Genomic DNA, 18,552 nt, shown 5'->3' on the forward strand with positions numbered 1-18,552 from the left:
ATACACGTCCCAATAAACTTCGGCTTTTTTACGACGTGCTCTGTTAAAAAATCTGCGGACCCCGGTCATCCAGGGTTTTTCTTGGGCTGATTTCCTTTCCCGTATTTGTTAAATATCAGCCATTATTTAACGCATTGGATTTGTTTGTCTCTAAATTCTAAAAGGAGCTAGTTTAGAGCTCCATGATAATTGTACTATTTCATTGTTTTTGACTGACTTTTGGCCCTTCTTCGGGTTAGGAGTGTGGTGTATTTTGGTTTTTTTTTATTTACTTTAATTGTACATTTCAAGTATATTGTGTAACAATTTCACCTATTTAGAGAATACATACCTATTACATATATAGAATTATAATAAGAATAATATTAAACGGTATATAAATCAATTTGTGTATATAATGAAATAATAAATAAATCTATAAGAATATGATTTAATAAAAAAATGTCACTTGTGGACGGTAAATACTAGAGGGGCAGATTCATCTTCATGTAACTGCTCCAAGAGAGTACGATTTGTTGTTTGTCTTTGTATATTTGTGACATGTTGTGATTCAATGTCCTCATAATCAATGGAGGCGGAACGCACCAATTTAAAATGGGAACTGCCATCATTTTTGGTTATGACCAATGAAGCTGGACGGGGTCCTAGAAAAGGGGATAAAAAGCAAAAAAAAAAAAATGTTAAATTGAAAAACAAAAATGGTTTTATTTAATATAGGTTTGAGACTGAGAGGGTTGGACATTAAAGTTGATTAAAGTGATCATTCACTTCAACTTATTGTTTTAACTTGCTGAACTAGTTCGTTTAGTTCCTTTATTAGTTCAGTTCTTCAATTTGTTAATTAGTTCACCAGTTCAGTTTGTTTACTAGTTTCTTTCGTTCACTAGTTGAGTTATTTCACTAGTTCAGTTCGTTCGCTGAACTGTTTTTGTCTCATTTCGTTTACCATTAAGTTTTTTCCACATAACAGCTTAGTTTTTTAGCAACATTTGTTGTATGTATATTTTGTGGATATTACGAAATAAGCTTTTGAACAGTTGCTTGTAAGCAGTATCTTAATTAAATCGCTGTCATTTATTAATGTGAACTAGTTCAGTTTGTTCGCCAAACTGTTTTGTCTCATTTCCTTTACCATTAAGTTGTTGTTTGTATATTTTGTGGATATAATGAAAATAGATTGGGACAGTTGCTTGTAAACAGTATCGTAATTAAATTGCTGTCACTAATTAATGTGACAACTATGCGGGAGGCCACCGTAGCGCAGAGGTAAACATGTCCGCCTATGACGCTGAACGGCTGCGTTCAAATCCTGGTAAGACCATCAGACAATTTTTTTAGTGTGGTTTTCCCCTCCTAATGCTGGCAACATTTGTGAGGTACTATGCCATGTAAAACTTCTCTTCAAAGAGGTCTCGCACTGCGACACGCCGTTCGGAACCGGCTATAAAAAGGAGGCCCCTTATCATTGAGCTTAAACTTGAATTGGACTGCACTCATTGATATGTGATAAGTTTGCCCCTGTTCCTTTGTGGAATGTTCATGGACAAAATTTGCATTTTTACTATGCAAACTAAGGTCGGTCAATTTACGCATCAAGTGGTTACCAAAATTGACATCTACGACGAATACGTAGAAAATTTGTCCAAGAAGTCATAGGTCTAAAAGTCAAAAACGAGGTTTCTAACGAGAGTGTCCGTTCATAACAAATTTGCCTTCTACTTCCAGACGAAACGGCTGAAGGATGACTATGTCCATCCATCTGTCCATTCTTATATCCACTACCCAAGGATGGGGGTAATATTAATTTTGTGATTCCATTTTAAACACATCGAAATATCAATTTCCGACCCTATATATTCTTGATCGTCATAAAAATCTAAGACCTTCTAGCCATATCCGTCTGTCCGTCCATCCGTTTATCCTTTCATCTATCTACAGAGGTCACGCTACAATATTTAAAAATTGAGATATTGAGCTAAAACTTTGCAAAAATTCTTTTTAGGTCCAAAGGCAGTTTAAGTTCGAAAATGGCCTATATCGGACTATATCTTGATGTAGCCCCCATATAAACCTATTTCCCAAATTAGAATTTTGGGCCCATAAAAAGTGCCTTCAGTATTTGATTTCGCTCAAATATTGCACAAAGAGTTGTTTTAGGCCCCTCGACGTTTTTATGGAATATGATCCAGATCGGGCTATATTTAGATATAGTTGCCATATATACCGATCTTCCGATTTTAGTTCTTGAGCCCATAGAACGCTCACTAATTAACCGATTTCGTAAAAATTCGGCACAGTGAGATGAATTAGCCTCTTTAACATACCAGTCAAATATGGTTCAGATCGGCTTATATTTGGATATAGCAGCCATATATACCGATTTCCAGATTTAGGGTCTTGGTCCCATAAAAGACGCATTTATAACCCGATTTCGTTGAATGAGTGGCACAATGAGTTGTGTTGTGGTACTCGAACTTCATATCGGGTATGGTCTAAATCGGGCTTAAATTGGATATAGTCGCCATATATACCAATCTCCCGATTTAAAGTCTTCAAACTATAAAACGTGCATTTATTAACGGATTTCGGTGAAATTTGTCAGAGTGTGCTGTGTTAGGCTTTTCAGCATCACTGTCAAATAAGGTCCAGATCGGTCTATATCTGAACATATGTAAATGTCATATATACCGATTTTCCGATTTAAGGCCCAGATCGGTCTATATCTGAACATATGTAAATGTCATATATACCGATTTTCCGATTTAAGGCCTAGGGACCATAAAATGCGTATTTATTAACCGATTACGCTGAATTTTGTTAAAATGAGTTGTATGAGACTTACACATCCTGAATATGGTGTAGATCGAACAATATTTGGATATAGCTGAAATCTCCTGTTTTATGGTCTAGAATCATGTTAGACCCCTCGTCGTCCCCGGGCGAGTATGGTTCGGATCGGACCAATGGTGACAAACTATACTCTATCTGCCATAACACGAGGCACGATTTTGGCTGTGGATTTGTGGTTAGTCGGAGACTGAAACACCTTGTCTCTAGCTCTACTTCGGTGGATGAGAGACTACCCACAATCCGCATTAAAGCCAAATTCTTCAACATCAGCCTTATTTTTGCCATGCTCCGATGGAAGATAAGGACGAGCAGATCAAGGATATTTTCTATGAGGGCCTAAAAAGAGAATACGACCAATGACCCGCCCATGATTTAAAAATTGTTCTAGGAGATTTTAATGCAAAGATAGGGAAGGAAATATCTTTTGTCCAACGGTCGGAAAATTTAGTCTACACGAAGAAACTTCCCATAATGGATTGAGAATAATAGATTTCGCCGCGGCAAAGAACATTTTGTTAGCAGCACCAGAATTCAACAACGAAGGATTCACACGGCCGCATGGTTGTCACCCGATCAAAACACAAGAAACCAAATTGATCACGTTGTGATAGATGGAAGGCATTCACCCAGCATGTTATATGTACAATCGATCCATGGAGCGAATATAGATTCGGATCGTTACCTTGCTGCAGCAAAGGTTCGCAACCGGTTGTGCATAGTGAGAAAAGTACGATCTGACACTGCACGGAAGCTGGACATTGAAAAGCTATGCAAACGCAACAGATGGCAACGGCATACTCCTCTCGATGGATGTACGATCGATCCGTGGAGCGGATTATAGATTCAGATAATTACCTTGTTGCAGCAAAGGTTCGCACCCGGTTGAGCATGGTGAGAAAGTACGATTGGACACTGCACGGAAGCTGGACATTGAATAGCTTCAAACACAACAGACTGACCCTACTGCTTGATGAAAGCACTCCTTGTCCCGATGATATAACGAAAATGACGCGAAATCCGTAATTGGGTACCGGAAGCCTCCCCCGAGAAACCCATGGTACGACCAAGAGTGTCGAGATGCTACTAAAGCTAAGAATGCGGCATACAGAGCAACCCTACAATCAGTAGCAACGTTGAAGAAGAGGTACCGGGAGAAAAGGAGAGAGGAGAAACGCCTATACCGCAGAAAGAAGAAGGAGATGGAAAGACGTAAGTGTAAGCGCATGGAGATATACAGGATTCAGAATGAAGTCCGGAAATGCTACCAAAGAATCAAACATCAAACCAATGGCACGTCCACCTGCAGATACAAAGAAGGAAATCTGGTAGCTGATGCAGAAAGTGTGCTGAAGGAGAGGTATCGGGAGAAAAGGAAAAATGGGAAACGCCTTTACCGCAGAAGGAAGAAGGAAAAAGAATAGAAAGTGCAAGCGAATTGAAATGTACCGGAGTCAGAATGAAATAAGGAAAATCTACCAAAGAATCAAAGATCAAACCAATGGCTTTCGTACAGGCACATCCTCCTGCAGAGACAAACAAAGGAAATCTGGTAACTTACGCAGATAGTGTGCTAAGGATATGGAAAAAATATTTTACCAAGCTGCTAGTATCCGACGATGGCGGCGAAGAGGATACCGCAGAACCAATCCCTGATGATTGTATATAATGTTTATCTCTTAGTCAGAATGAGGTCCAAGTAGCTGTGACCACTGTGACCCGACTGAAGAACAACAAGGCAGCAGGAGTCGACGGATGAACTATTTAAGACCCGAGGCGACACGCTGCTATGGCGTATGCATCAGCTTGTCTGCGCGATCTGGCTAGAAGAGCGCATACCTGATGATTGGAACCTCATCATACTACGTCCCATACACCAGAAAGGAGACAAGACGGAATGTGCCACCTACAGAGGAATAAGTTTCCTCCCCATCGCATACAAGATACTCTCGAGCGAACTGTGTAAATGATTAAAACCTAAAGTCAATGAGTTAATTGGGCCCTATCAATGCGGCTTTAGACCTGCTAAATCCACCATAGACCAGATATTCAAACTGTTCCAAAACCCTGGAAAAGACCCGAGAAGGACAAATCAACACCTACTCTCTTTTTTTTGACTACAAAGCCGCTTTCGACAGCCCTGTACGTTCAAAGGTATTTCAAGCCATGTTTGGAAGTTGGGATCCCTGTAAAATAAATAAGACTCTGCAGAATGAGACTTGCTGATACACGTTCCTCAGTAAGTATAGGAAAGAATCTCTCCGTACCATTCAATACCAAACCAGGTTGCAGACGAAGTTTTGCCATATAGACCGATTGGCCGATTAAGGGTCTGACACCCAAAAAAACGTAATTTTTTACCTGATTTCGCTGAAATTTGGATCAGTGAGTTGTTTTATGGCTCCCGACATCAGATCCAAATATAGTTCAGATCGGAAGATATTTAGATATAGCTGTCATATAGACCGATCTGTCGGTTAAGGATCTGAAGCCCATAGAAGCTGCATTTATTATCTGATTTAGATGAAATTTGAAACAGTGAGTTGTATTAAGACTCCCGACATCCCACTTATATATGATACAGATCGAACTGTATTTAGATATAGCTGTCATATAGACCGATCTGGCGGTTAAGGGTCTGAAGCCCATAAAAGTTGCATTTATTATCCGATTTCGCTCATTATTAAATGCGCTATTAAGAATCTGAAGGCCTCTGCTAAATTTCTTCAGGTTTGGATATTGTTGTCATATGAAGATACCAACCGGCGTAAGGACTTTGTCGTTCAACACCGGAAGCTCAATTTTGATTTTAGACCCATGGTTTCGTAGATTCCGATTTTCATAACCGCTTTGTCGATTAAAAAACTGAACCACCCTAATGCACACAGCTGATCGGTAAAACAACAAGGCCGAAGCAGTGTACCAATTTGAAATGAACAGGTGAAAATACTGATACGAACTAGTTCAGTTCGTTCAGTTCATTTTAAGTGAGCGAAATTTCATAATATTTCGTATATATTTTGATCTAGCCTTTGCTTATTTTAATTGTTTTAAATTTGTTTACCTTCACGGTTTTATCACTTACCTGGCGGTGGTTTGCCTTGTCTTTTCTTACTGTTCCCACTTGTAGACTCATTCGATTTTTCTGAAATATATTCTATGTTAGAAGTAGCAGCATTTCCTCCCGCAATCCCGCTACTGCTACTAGTTCCCGCTTTCATGGGTGTATTTTTAATGGAAACTCGCTTGTCCGTTTTCACACTTCCCTGGTGCTTGAGTATCGAATCTCGCCGAGGTTGTACCGGTGAGGCTGGCGGCAAAAGACTGCCATTTATCAAAGTTGGCGATATCATCGAATTGTTGCCTTGAATTTCAGAGTCTATACAAGGATGTTGAATATGTACAGGGATATATTTGGAAGAGAGAAGTAAGTAGGAGAGTAGATAAATTAAAATTAGAAAACATAAAATGATAAGAAAAAACTTGACTTGAGAGGTGGTGAGAGGAAAGTTATGAGCGGGGACGAAACAAAATTTGAATATAAATGAAAGTGATGAGGATAAATGAAGCATTTACAAATGATTAAAGTAAAACTTTAGAACAGTTCAAAGCAATTTGGGTTTTGTTTTTCAAAAAAACGAAAAACACAAATTTTAAGCAGCCAAGCTTACATATATTTTCCATACATTAAATCACTTTTTATTCATACAGCTAAGCCTATTTTTTACAAAAGTTCTATTTTCGAAAAAGATTTTAAATCGACATAAAAATCCATTAAATGTTAAAAACCAAAAAATGTTTAACAAATTCAAAAAATTTGGAAAAGTTATAATAAATTAGTTTTATTTACGACATGTATTTGTCATATGACTTGTCAAAATCAGCATATGTGAGAGATGTACACATCATGTGATATAGAGCTGGCAAAATATCGATGGCACTATCGATATTTAATTTTTTGACTGAATATCGATTGTTAATTTTCCGATGGATACTATCGCAAAAGTTAAATTTTTTGCAAAACTAAACAGAAATAAGCAATGCGATACTGAATGCATCCCCTAAGATACATTGCGCCTATAGAGGGCGCAATTTTCATACGATTACATTAACATTTTGAGCAATGATTTCTCCTATGACTTCCAATTGACTTTATTAACCTTGGTTTCATTTGGTCTGTGCATTGATATTGCTTCTATACGTGATCGATCTCTCAATTTTAACTTCTCATTTTCGTTTAAAAAATAGGTGATCGGAAATTAACGATAGTATCGATACTATCGATATTTATTATTAAAACTATCGAAAATATCGGATGTTGCGATTATCGATAGTTTGTCATCTTTAATGTGATTAATATTAAATACGAAAATTTGGTTTTGAATAAATATGAAATTTTTATACCCACCATCACCAGGATGGGGGTATACTAACCTAGTCATTTCGTTTGTATCACCTCGAAATATTGATCTGCGACCCCATAAAGTATATATATTCTGGATCGTCTCGACATGTCCGTTCGTCCGTCCGTCTGTCGAAATCACGATAGCGGTCGAACGCGTAAAGCTAGCCGCCTAAAATGTTGCATATATACTCAATATTAACGTAGGTCGTTGGTGATTGCAAATGGGCCATTTTGGTTCAGATTTGGATATAGCTCCGATATAAACCGATCTCCCTATTTGACTCCTTGAGCCCCTGGAAGCCGCAATTTTCATCCGATTTGGCTGAAATTTTGTATGTGGTGTTCCGTTGTGACTTTTAACAACTGTGCCAAGTACGGTCCAAATCGGTCTTTAAACCGATATAGCTCCCATATAAGCCGGTCTCCCGATTTTACTTCTTGAGCCACTCAAAGCCACAAAGCTGAAATTTTGCACATAGTGTTCTTTTATGACTTCCAACATATGTGCCAAGTACGGTCCAAATGGGTCTTTAACTTGATCTAGCTCCCATATAAACCGATCTCCCGATTTGACTTTTTTAGTCCTTACAACCCAAATTTTTTTTTTTTTTTGATTTGGCTGAAATTTTGCATGCGGTGTTCTATGACGACTTCCAACAACTGTGAAAATCAGTCTATAACATGATATAGCTCCCATATAAATATGGTCCGATCTGAGTCACATTCGATCACAAGGTGTAGAGAGGGGTGTACCAAAACTCACTGTTTGAAATTTTATCGAAATCGGATGAAAAATGCTTCCTTTATTGGCTTTAGCCACATTCGATCAAAAAAGATGTAGGGTCTACCAAAACTCACTGCTTTAATTTTCATCGAAATCGATTTAAAAATGCTCCGTTTTATGGGCTCAATGCTCTAAATGGCAACTATATCTAAATAAAGTCCGAGCTGGACCACATTTGACAAAGGAGTGTAGATGTATTTCGAAACTCACTGTTTCAAATTTCATCGCAAGTCAGGGACTTCATGCGACTTTTACAGGCGCTATACCCTATATCGGGAGTTCGTTATACCCTAAACGGGCAGATATTACTGTCATACAGGAAGTGTGATGGCTCGGGAAGGGCTCCATAACAACACCGAGAGATGACGCCCTATATTAAGGAGGCCTTGAAACGAGACATGAATCTGGCTGTGGATTTGTGAAACCCCTTGTATCCAGGTTTATTCTGGTGGATGAGAGGCCAGGTACAATCTGCATTAAGGCCAAAGTCTTGCACATCAGCCTTATTAGTGTCCATACCCCGTCGTAAGACAAGGACGAGCAGTCTACAGGTGTTTTCGAGAGAGAATACTACCAAATGATATTAAAATCCTTCTGGGAGATTTTAATGCGAAAATAGGGAAGGAGAATATCTTTGGTCCAACAGTGAAAAATTTAGTCCTCACGAGATAACGTCCGTTAATGGATTGAGGCTGACAGAAATCGCGGGGCAAAAAAAAAAAGCACATGGTAGTAGGCTGCACCAGATTTCTGCATCAGAACATTCACAAAGCCACATTATTGTCAAGAAGTAAAGAATCATATTGATCACGTTGTAATAGATGGAAGGTATTCATCCAGCGTGATCTGAGAAGCAAAGGTTCGTATCCCAACAGCTTGATGAAAGCACTCCTTGTTCCGATGATATGGAAAATGCCTTCAAATTCGTAATTAGGTAGTGGTGGTTTTCCCCTCCTAATGCTGACAAAAAACTTCATAAAAAATGTCATCCAAATCGGACATAAATTGTCGCTTGTTAGGGCTCAAGACGTCAAATTGGGCGATCGGTTTATTTGGGAGCTACATCTGGTTATGGACCGATTTGAACCGTACTTGGCACAGTTTTCATAACGGAATACAACATGCAAAATTTCAGCCAAATCGAACAAAAATTCCGGCTTGTAAAGGCTCAAGAAGTCAAATCGAGATACCGGTTTATATGGGAGCCAGGGACGTAGCTAGAGTGGGGGGAAGTGAGCTCGGGCCCAAAATGATTTTGTCTATAGAAAAAAAATTTAATGTAAACTTAACAGAAAATTTTAGCAAAACTTTTTAAAATGACAAAATTTCATAATTATAGTATTTTACAGAGAGAAAATATTGATCAGACAAGGACCACCTCAAATTATTTTTCTTAAGTTCAAAATTTTAATGAAATTTTATTTTTTTTCCTTGGAATGTCATTAATGATATGGTGCTTATAGTGAGTTAGGATCGAAAGGTGCTCATAGTGAGTTAGGATGCAGGCAGCATTGATTTTAGTAGAAATTTATTAGTTCTGTAGGCTTTGCCCATAGAGTAGGACACAGTGAAATATTTTTTTAAAAATTTTAAAATTAACATTTGGAATTATTGATTTTCTTCCAAAAAAATGGTTTTGATATGAATGATTACAATGAAAGGAACTTAATACCCACCTTAGTAGGGAAATGTATTAAAATAATATTAGTTGGCAGACTTTTATGTATGAGAACAAGTTTTATATTGGGTTGCCCAAAAAGTAATTGCGGATTTTTTAAAAGAAATTAAATGCATTTTTAATAAAACTTAGAATGAACTTTAATCAAATATACTTTTTTTACACTTTTTTTCTAAAGCAAACTAAAAGTAACAGCTGATAACTGACAGAAGAAAGAATGCAATTACAGAGTCACAAACTGTGAAAAAATTTGTCAACGCCGACTATATGAAAAATCCGCAATTACTTTTTGGGCAACCCAATATTACACTTACGGTTGTCGCTAGGTCATTAGACATCAATTATTTATTTATTTCATCTACAGAGTATAAATTAGTGAGCAAAGAAAGAAAAAAGATTCCAACTGCAATAACGTGGAAATCTCTTCGTATTTCTGATTTCTAGTTCTATCACCTTTTCTTATTATATCTCCAAAAAATTAGGGAAAACTTAAGGACTTATAAAGATATGATGCAAACTATAGCCATGTACGGCAATAGTTGATTGCAATTTAAACCGTACGTCTTTTCCTTCAAAATCGGATTTTCGATTGATTTTAATATAGTTCCGAGGAGAACAAGGTGGATTAATGAGATTGACGGTATTAAAATGTCAGTTCTGTGTTTACATTCTCAGCAAACTTCCCCATTTTCTTGCACATTCTCTTTGTTTGAGTTTCTCTTTCTCCCATTTAACTGGCACACGTATGGCAACGAGGGCAAGTTTCTTTGGTTGTGTTGAGAACAATGCCAATTTTGAAATGACATCTTGATGGCGGATTGCATCATATGATTTGTGGTTGAGACCAACTTTAATTGTTTCGCCATGGGAGGAGAAATAAGCGGCATAATTAAAGTAGACCGTACATGGCTCGTCGAAAAAATAGTCGAAATTTTGTCGAAATAAGTGTCATTTAAAATTAATTGACCGACCCAAATAATAACCTGTTGAAATCGTAAAACATGTTCAAATTAAAATGAGTGAATGAATATATGTCATCAAAATACTGAAGCTGGTTCATCAAAACTATCACTATAAAATTAAGATATTCGCAAAGACAAGCACATTTTGAAGGCTTTGAAAGATTAGAGGATCGGCCTGATCGGCCAAATTTAGCTCTGACTTTAACCACATGTCACCGCCGATAACATTTGGTATCTTAACAAATTCAATTGAGGTATCTTAACAAATTTCTCTGTAACACAAAAATTTCGGCAATTTTTGTTTTTGAAAAAATGTGGGAAAGAATGCAATTACAGAGTCACAAGCTGTTAAAAAATTTGTCAACGCCGACTATATGAAAAATTTGGGCAACCCAATATATGAAAAATATATTTTTTCGAGGAAAACATTTCATTTGATTGGGATGGAAGTTTTTTGTTCCGAGTTCAGAGAGCAAGATCAAATAAACCAGATCCATTTGCCACATTTACAAATCAAATCGACATACATATATGAGAAACATTTTAAGGATAAAATCTCAAAAAATAAATTAGACATATAAACTGATTAATCGGTTAATTGATTAATCGACAACCATTTTCAGCTTTGTAGTTTAATAATTTATAGCTTTTACTAATTTTTATATATACATATTTAGTTTAACTTTAAGTTTATAATTTTTTTATAACATTTATTTAGTTCGACAAACTTTTTGCTGTATGTTTTTTTTTTTCCACGAAAGTTAGTGACACCCACAAGCCATTAATTGCAATGAACATGTAATGGTAGCTCCAATAAAAATTAAGTGTTAATAAAAAAACAAGAAAATAAAAAGAAAAGCATTAAATTCATAAAAATACACGTTTAATATTTTAAAAAACAAAAGAAGAACAATAAGAACCAGAAAAACGCCATGATGTTATTGGTTTTTTTTATTTGCTTGCATTAAAAGAATAGCTTTTATTTTCATTATTAACCTTACACTAATATTTCTGTTGTATATAGAAGAGACGTATATATAGCTTCTATGTATGTATACGATATATATATATAGGTGTTGTTCAGTTAATACTAGTTAGTTGCATAATTAGTTTTTGTTCAATGTGTTATTTTAGTTTTTATATGATTTACATGCTTTTGTTTTTTATGGGTTTTTTTCTAGTGAAAATATTTTTTTTTTATAAGAATATATTAATTTTTTAATTTTTTTTTTAGTTTTTTTTTCACTAATTTCTTTGATTGATTTTCAACTATGCTAATAGTTTGATTTTTTTTAGTTTTTTTTTTTAAATAAATACTTAGTTGTTAGTAACGTTACATTATATAGTAGCATTTATAAAAAGAAAAGCTTAAATAATTTAACAAACATATTGATGAAGCATGGTTATCGATATGTCATCGCCTTTGAACTGTTCCCAAACATTTCACTTTCATATTTTTTTTTTGTTTAATTTTCTTCTTTGCTGTTATATTTTGTTATATAAAAATTTTATATATGGTGGGCTTGGGTGTTGTTTCTGTGTGTGTGTGTGTCTTAGTGTAAGGGAACAGAACATATTTCGTTTGTAGTGTCATTTGTGTGATGTTTTTGTTTTCAAATTATTAATAAAATAAATAAAAATTTGTTGATTAAAAGTAAAACATTGATGCATTAGCCAACAATTAACAGAACGCAAATACTGAAAAAAAAAAAATACTGAAAATTATGCCAAAAAGCCTTAAGCCACATGGGGATATTCAACAATTATAGGCATATACGTATCTGTGTATAATATGACAGAGATTTTTAACTAAACTATAACACTGAAGCATTTCAAATATTAATAGATGATGATATATGTAATGGTATTGAAAGATACATATTGTCATATGTATTGTTATGGCTTGTATGTTCCTTGTATTTTTGTGATCATATGGGACCTACAATATGTTGGCGATTTTGTACAAAACGGGTTTTTTGTTTGAATTTTAATATAAATATTAGTCCTGGGAAGTAAAAGTGAAAGGGGCTACAGCCACGACTTAACTTGTCAACTACAGAAGCTTTCTGGCACCTCACGTCACCCCATTTTTTATGCAGCTGTAAGATTTACTTATATGTTGGGCATTGTGGCTGCTTATGAGACTTGAATTGATGAGATATATACAGTCTTATTCACAAAGAATTAAATTTGCTTTATAAACCAAAAATAGGTTAAAGGTGTTTTTTTTTCTTGTATTCACAAATACAAAATTGCCTATTTTTCCTTTAATAAACCAATTTGAAGTTTGAAAAAGTTAAGGCCTGGTTATGCTCTCGTTAATGTAGTGTAAATGAAGAACAAATGTAGCGTAAATGTAACGAGGCAATTATGGTCATTACAAAACTTAGCATTTGACATTTCAAACAAATCAATTGTTTTAACAAAAAAGACTTGAAGGTGAGAGGGTGTCTGACGTCGAAGAACTTCAGGCATAAAGAAGAACAAAGGCAGGCCCTCCACGCAGTGATGCGAGAAGTTGAGACCAAAGGACTACGCAATGGCGGCCTTCTCGAATATTTAGAGAGCATTAAACAACGAGGAGATGGGTCGACAGTCACCGCCCTGAGCCACATGGGGAGACAGAATACGGCCGGTACGCAATGGCGGCCTTCTCGAATATTTAGAGGGCATTAGACAACGAGGAAATGGGTCGACAGTCACTGCCCTAAGCCACATGGGGAGACAGAATACGGCTGGACACTATGGATGCGGTGGGCAGACTGAGGACTGAGGTTTCAGGAGACAGGGACTGGATTGGGGCTATACTACGACACACTCAACATTTCAGCCAGAGCTAGGTGCCATAACAATAGACGCAAAAGAAATTCATGGAATGGATTCACAGTTTTCGAAATCAGTTATTCTTGCTGATGTTGTAGTCACATTTGTATCGCTACCTCGATTTTCATCAAACTCGTTCCGGTCACCGATTGCCGCGGGAAAGATTGCCTTGTCACATGGAGTATCACAGGCACTCAGTATTTAAGCAAGAGCCGTTGCCGCCTGGTCTCTCATGATTGTCCGCGGCGGCAATTGCAGCTATTCCGTTTACGAAGCCTTTCACCATCCGCAACCTGTGGACTCGCCCGGTAGCTCTCGGCTGAGTTTCTCGTAATGCCAAAAAAATGGAGCTCAGAGTTTCAACTGATGTGGGGCTTATAATCATACCGTGCTGGGTCTAAATCAGTATAGGTATATGGCGGTCCTCAAGGCCTTGGGCTCTAGTACAGTGAGGTCGAAGCGCCTGGCGGAGTATGTGGAATCCCTGAATAGACCTAAGTTGCACGACATAGTGCTTGGATTAGCCGACACGACAGCGCCTTATTGGCGCTTACACCCTAATCTCTTCTTATTATCACATATGTCTCACTTTTTCATTTACTTTTCATAGCAATACAATAAATTACAATAAATTATAATAAATTCCACAGAGAAATAGCCTAGGAAATGGCAGTTTTCTAAACATACATTTTTGGTTTTGAAATTTCTTCAAACTTCAAATTTTATCAGCTGACACTAAAAAGGGAACGGAAATTTTTGTTTTTACTGTATTCTACTTTCCGCTTACGGTCGACATCATATCATCATAAAGCAAAACAAAACAGCTGACACGTTTTCCTACATTTACGGCAAGATATATTCATTTACAGGTAGTGGCAGTTGCCCAACAACAAAATATTGAGTGCACTATCTGTCAAAATCAGTGATTAGTGCAACCCTGATTTTGTGCTACTAGTACGCGTTGTTTGCGTGTGTATATTTCTTACCTATAAAACACACACACACACAACCAAAACTCGTTGACAGATAGAGCACTTTGCGAGAAAAAATCGTACTCAGCTGTTTACGGAACGGCAAGATATATTAATTTACAGGTAGTGGCAGTTGCCCAACAACAAAATATTGAGTGCACTATCTGTCAAAATCGGTGATTTTGTGCTACTAGTACGCGTTGTTTGCGTGTGCATAGTTCTTACCTATAAAACACACACACACAACCAAAACTCGTTGACAGATAGAGCACTTTGCGAGAAAAAAATTGTACTCAGCTGTTTACGGGACTCTACCTGGTAGTTATGTCATGCATTTACGGTATGTTTACGAGAACATAACCACGACTTTACTATTGGTTTTATCCTTGTTTAACACCATAATAAAATGACAATTCTCAATTCTACGAGCAAGCAACTTATATGAATGAATACAAAAACAAGTAAAATCGCGCTTAGTTCGGCAGGGCTAAATCTTGATAACTCCCCACCATAGCTTTTTCTTTAAATGAATCTATCTACTCGGGAATATTGAAGATCTTAAGTGGTGGAAATTAGGTGCGTACTGTAGCTGAAAATTTCCGCCAAACCCGACAAAAATTTAAGAAGTTTATATGGTGACTATATGGTTTATCCAAATCGCCTTCTAATCTCCAGACCGGGGTTTTTTGCCATATCTGTACTGTGCTTGAAGAGATTGCACCTGTTTTAGAGCCGGGACGATCAATTTAAATATTTATAAAATCAACCGTAAAGTTGCTCTCATTTTGACTCGTGATGTGCTATAAATAAAATAATGATGTCGACATCTCTCGAGCAGTAAGATTACACATTTCCACTAGAGATGGTTCTGTCTTGCCATAAGCGAGGGAACCAATTATTTGAGGCGGGGAAACTAATTATTTGATTCTGGAAGACTTTGAGCACCACACAGGTTGGAACTCTGAGCTTCGATTTGTGTGATTTTCAACTACAGTCGCGGACAATCAGCGGTATCGAGAGATTACCAGTGGTAGGCCGACCGGCCGGCACCGGCTGTTGCTTAAAAATTTACTTCCAGCGATACTCGATATGGTACGCCGAGTTATTGGTGCCTTTAATTACCCAATGGCTATAACGTTTGCGCGGCGATCGGTCGCATAGACCGGAACAAGCTTGCTCTGTACATGTCTATTAAGCCTAGTACTGACTTCGATTGTGCGGAAAATGTTGCTAAACATCAATTCAATTTTGTGAAATCTCACAATGTTTCCAACAGTGTTGCTAATTTGTTTAGTTGTAATTAAACTATTTTATTTGGCATCTAAAGCGTTGGCACAGTTGACAACTGTTCGGGCGAAAACTCGAAGTCAGTACAATGCTTTAGGAGTAAGAATTCATTTAGTATAAAATTTAGTTTTATCATATACGTTCCTCAATAATATCCCAGCAAACATTGTGGCTCAAAGTATTCTTTTAGGCAGTTTATATAAAAAATCGTTAAAGTTTGAAATTTAGATTTTTCTTCGTTTGTTGAAAATGAAAATAAATTTGGTTCACAGTTAAAAAAAAAAAAGAATGTTCAGACAGTGGGAATGTACTATGTAGATAAGTAATATATACCCTATAGGTATACAAAATATGGCAACATAAGAATGTAAAATTTGTTTTATGTTAATACTACTTTATAGTTAAATATTATATGTATATAAGAATATGTTAACTATTGTATTTAGATCAACTACTGGCAATTGTTAATATAAACTTTAAGTTGTATTCACAATATTCACTATTAAATCGAATGTGGTTAGTATGTTGTATGTAAATTTCTTCCCCTTTTTTCTTGTAAATAAAATCGTTACATTTAGAGTTGTGATTTCGTATTGAGTTCGAGGGGTTTTACCACCTCATGAAGCTCATTTGGAATGGAATGCATAAAGACTTGCATATAAACTGCTTTAGTTTTATGTTTTAGTATATTAGCCAAGTGGTGTATCGTGTTTCTAGTTATGTCTTATAGCTGTTAGAAAAATGTATCGGTAAAAAAAATTTTATGTAAAAAACTTAATTGAATTGGCATAGTTAATCAAAAAAATCATTGAACATTAAAGTTTTTCTCTTTAAATCTAAATTTTAAATATTTTTCATGGAATCGGCAATGACATACAAATCTGTTTTGCTAAAGAAGTACTACTTTTAAGTAAAGGTGCGCTATGACCCGTTATCGACCGAAGGAGAACGAGGGAGTTGCTGGCGTTCGATAAGAGGTCGATGAGTACTTTGACAAGGGCCATAACCGGACACTGTGCCTTAGGCCGCATGGCGCCGCGCATGGGGATGCCGCACAATGAATTCTATAGAAGTTGCCTCGATGAGGATGAAGAGGAGACTATTGAGCACTTGCTGTGTTTCTGTCCGAGTCTGCAGGTACGTAGGCTCTCCTTTCTGGGGAGCCGCCTCATCTGGGTGAACTTGCAAACGTCCCTGTGGTATGTCTCCTGAGGTTTGCTGAGGGAACAGGATAGTTCCGAAGGGGGGTGCCACAAGCTCCGGCGTAGGTAGATTCGTGCTTGCAAGGGACGGGCGGTTCTTCATCCCCCGCTCGGGTTCTCCACTCCTCCTATATTTTTCTTTTATTCCTGTATAACCTCTAGTCTTAGGTCTCACATTTTCATTCTCTTCCCTTTTTTTCTAGGGTACCGAGTGAACTCGCCTTTGGTGGACAACCCATTCAATTTAACGTAAGTAACTGTGCAACATTTTCTCCTTCATTGAACGTTGGTCGCGAATTTACCACATTTTGATGTTAAAATCGCTTCAGTTATGGTAAAATTTTTATAAACTTTCTCTGTGGCAAAAAAATGGCTCTTTTACGCAAAAGTTGAAAACTTTTTTTTTAAGCCAAATATGCTTCGTTTACAGCAGAAGACGAGTTATTACACGAAATGATGATTCTTTTGCAAATTCAAATTTGCCCATGAACATTCCATTAAGGAACTGGGGCAAACTTTTAGTTTGTTTATATCTTGTGTTTCTTCCATTTGGCAGAGAGTGAAGCTAAAAAGAGGGCACCTTAATCAATTTGACAAAGGTGTTGATGAAGATACATGGGGTATCAGAAATCGCGATCCGATCCACCATGCCAGTACCAGATCAAAAACAATTTATGTCACCTTAACCCTCGGTGTGGTGTATCTAAGCACCCAGAGGTAATTTTTCGTAACAATTTGGATGGAAAAGTCAAACTGGCTATTATTGTTGGCGAAGTCAAACACCTCAAAGTGATGAAAATTTTTGTGTATCAGACTATAAATTGTTATAATGATACTGGCTGCGTTTCCAAACGCCATGTGGTGGTGAAAAAAACTGTTACAACAACTGAAATAGGCCCTTTTAGATAGTATGACAACAGCCAAACTGCCGTTTGTTGGCGAACTCAAACACCTCAATGTGAATAAAATGTTTGTGTATCGTACCAAAAATCATTATAATGATACTGATTGCGTATACAACGGCCATGTGATGGAGAAAAAAAACTGTTACAACAACTGAAATGGGTCATTTTAGATAGTAAGACAACAGCTAAACTGGCTATTGTTGGCGAACTCAAACACCTCTAAGTGAATAAAATGTTTGTGTATCGGACCACAAAGCGTTAAATTGATACTGGTTGCATATACAACGGCCATGTGATGGAGAAAAAAACTGTTACAACTGAAATAGGCCCTTTTAGATAGTAAGACAACAGCCAAACTGGCTTTTTTTGGCGAACTCAAACACCTTCAAGTGAATAAAATGTTTGTGTATCGGACCATAAATTGTTATAATGATACTGGTTGCGTTTCCAAACGCCATGTGGTGGAAAAAAACTGTTACAACAACTGAAATGGGTCATAATAAGGCAATGACACATGGTTCGATTAAGGATTGCAACCCAACTTGTTGAGTTGCCATTAGGCAAATTTGTTATAGAAATTTCCATATTTCTGATTTGAATTGCATATATTTTTATCATGCACTTAGAAGTCGAACGATATGGAAAGTAAGGGAGAAAAGTTTTCAATTTTGTGCTCATTTTAATTTCA

General features: G+C 36.7%; 1 protein-coding gene across 9 annotated transcripts in view; it reads right to left on the minus strand.

Moving 5' to 3' along the window:
- Positions 1-242: 242 nt before the first annotated feature.
- LOC106087670 (kinase D-interacting substrate of 220 kDa) overlaps positions 243-18,552 on the minus strand; it is a 158,233-nt gene continuing 139,923 nt past the window's right edge. For all 9 annotated transcript variants that reach the window (XM_059368436.1, XM_059368430.1, XM_013252795.2 and 6 more), the window contains 2 exons: positions 5,933-6,226; positions 243-644 (listed from right to left, as the gene is read on the minus strand). In XM_059368436.1, coding sequence (XP_059224419.1) covers positions 445-644; positions 5,933-6,226 — 494 coding nt within the window. In that variant the 3' untranslated portion in view covers positions 243-444. The remainder of the gene's footprint in view (positions 645-5,932; positions 6,227-18,552) is intronic.

Source organism: Stomoxys calcitrans, chromosome 5 (assembly GCF_963082655.1).
Source record: "Stomoxys calcitrans chromosome 5, idStoCalc2.1, whole genome shotgun sequence".
Taxonomy (NCBI): Eukaryota; Metazoa; Arthropoda; class Insecta; order Diptera; family Muscidae; genus Stomoxys; species Stomoxys calcitrans.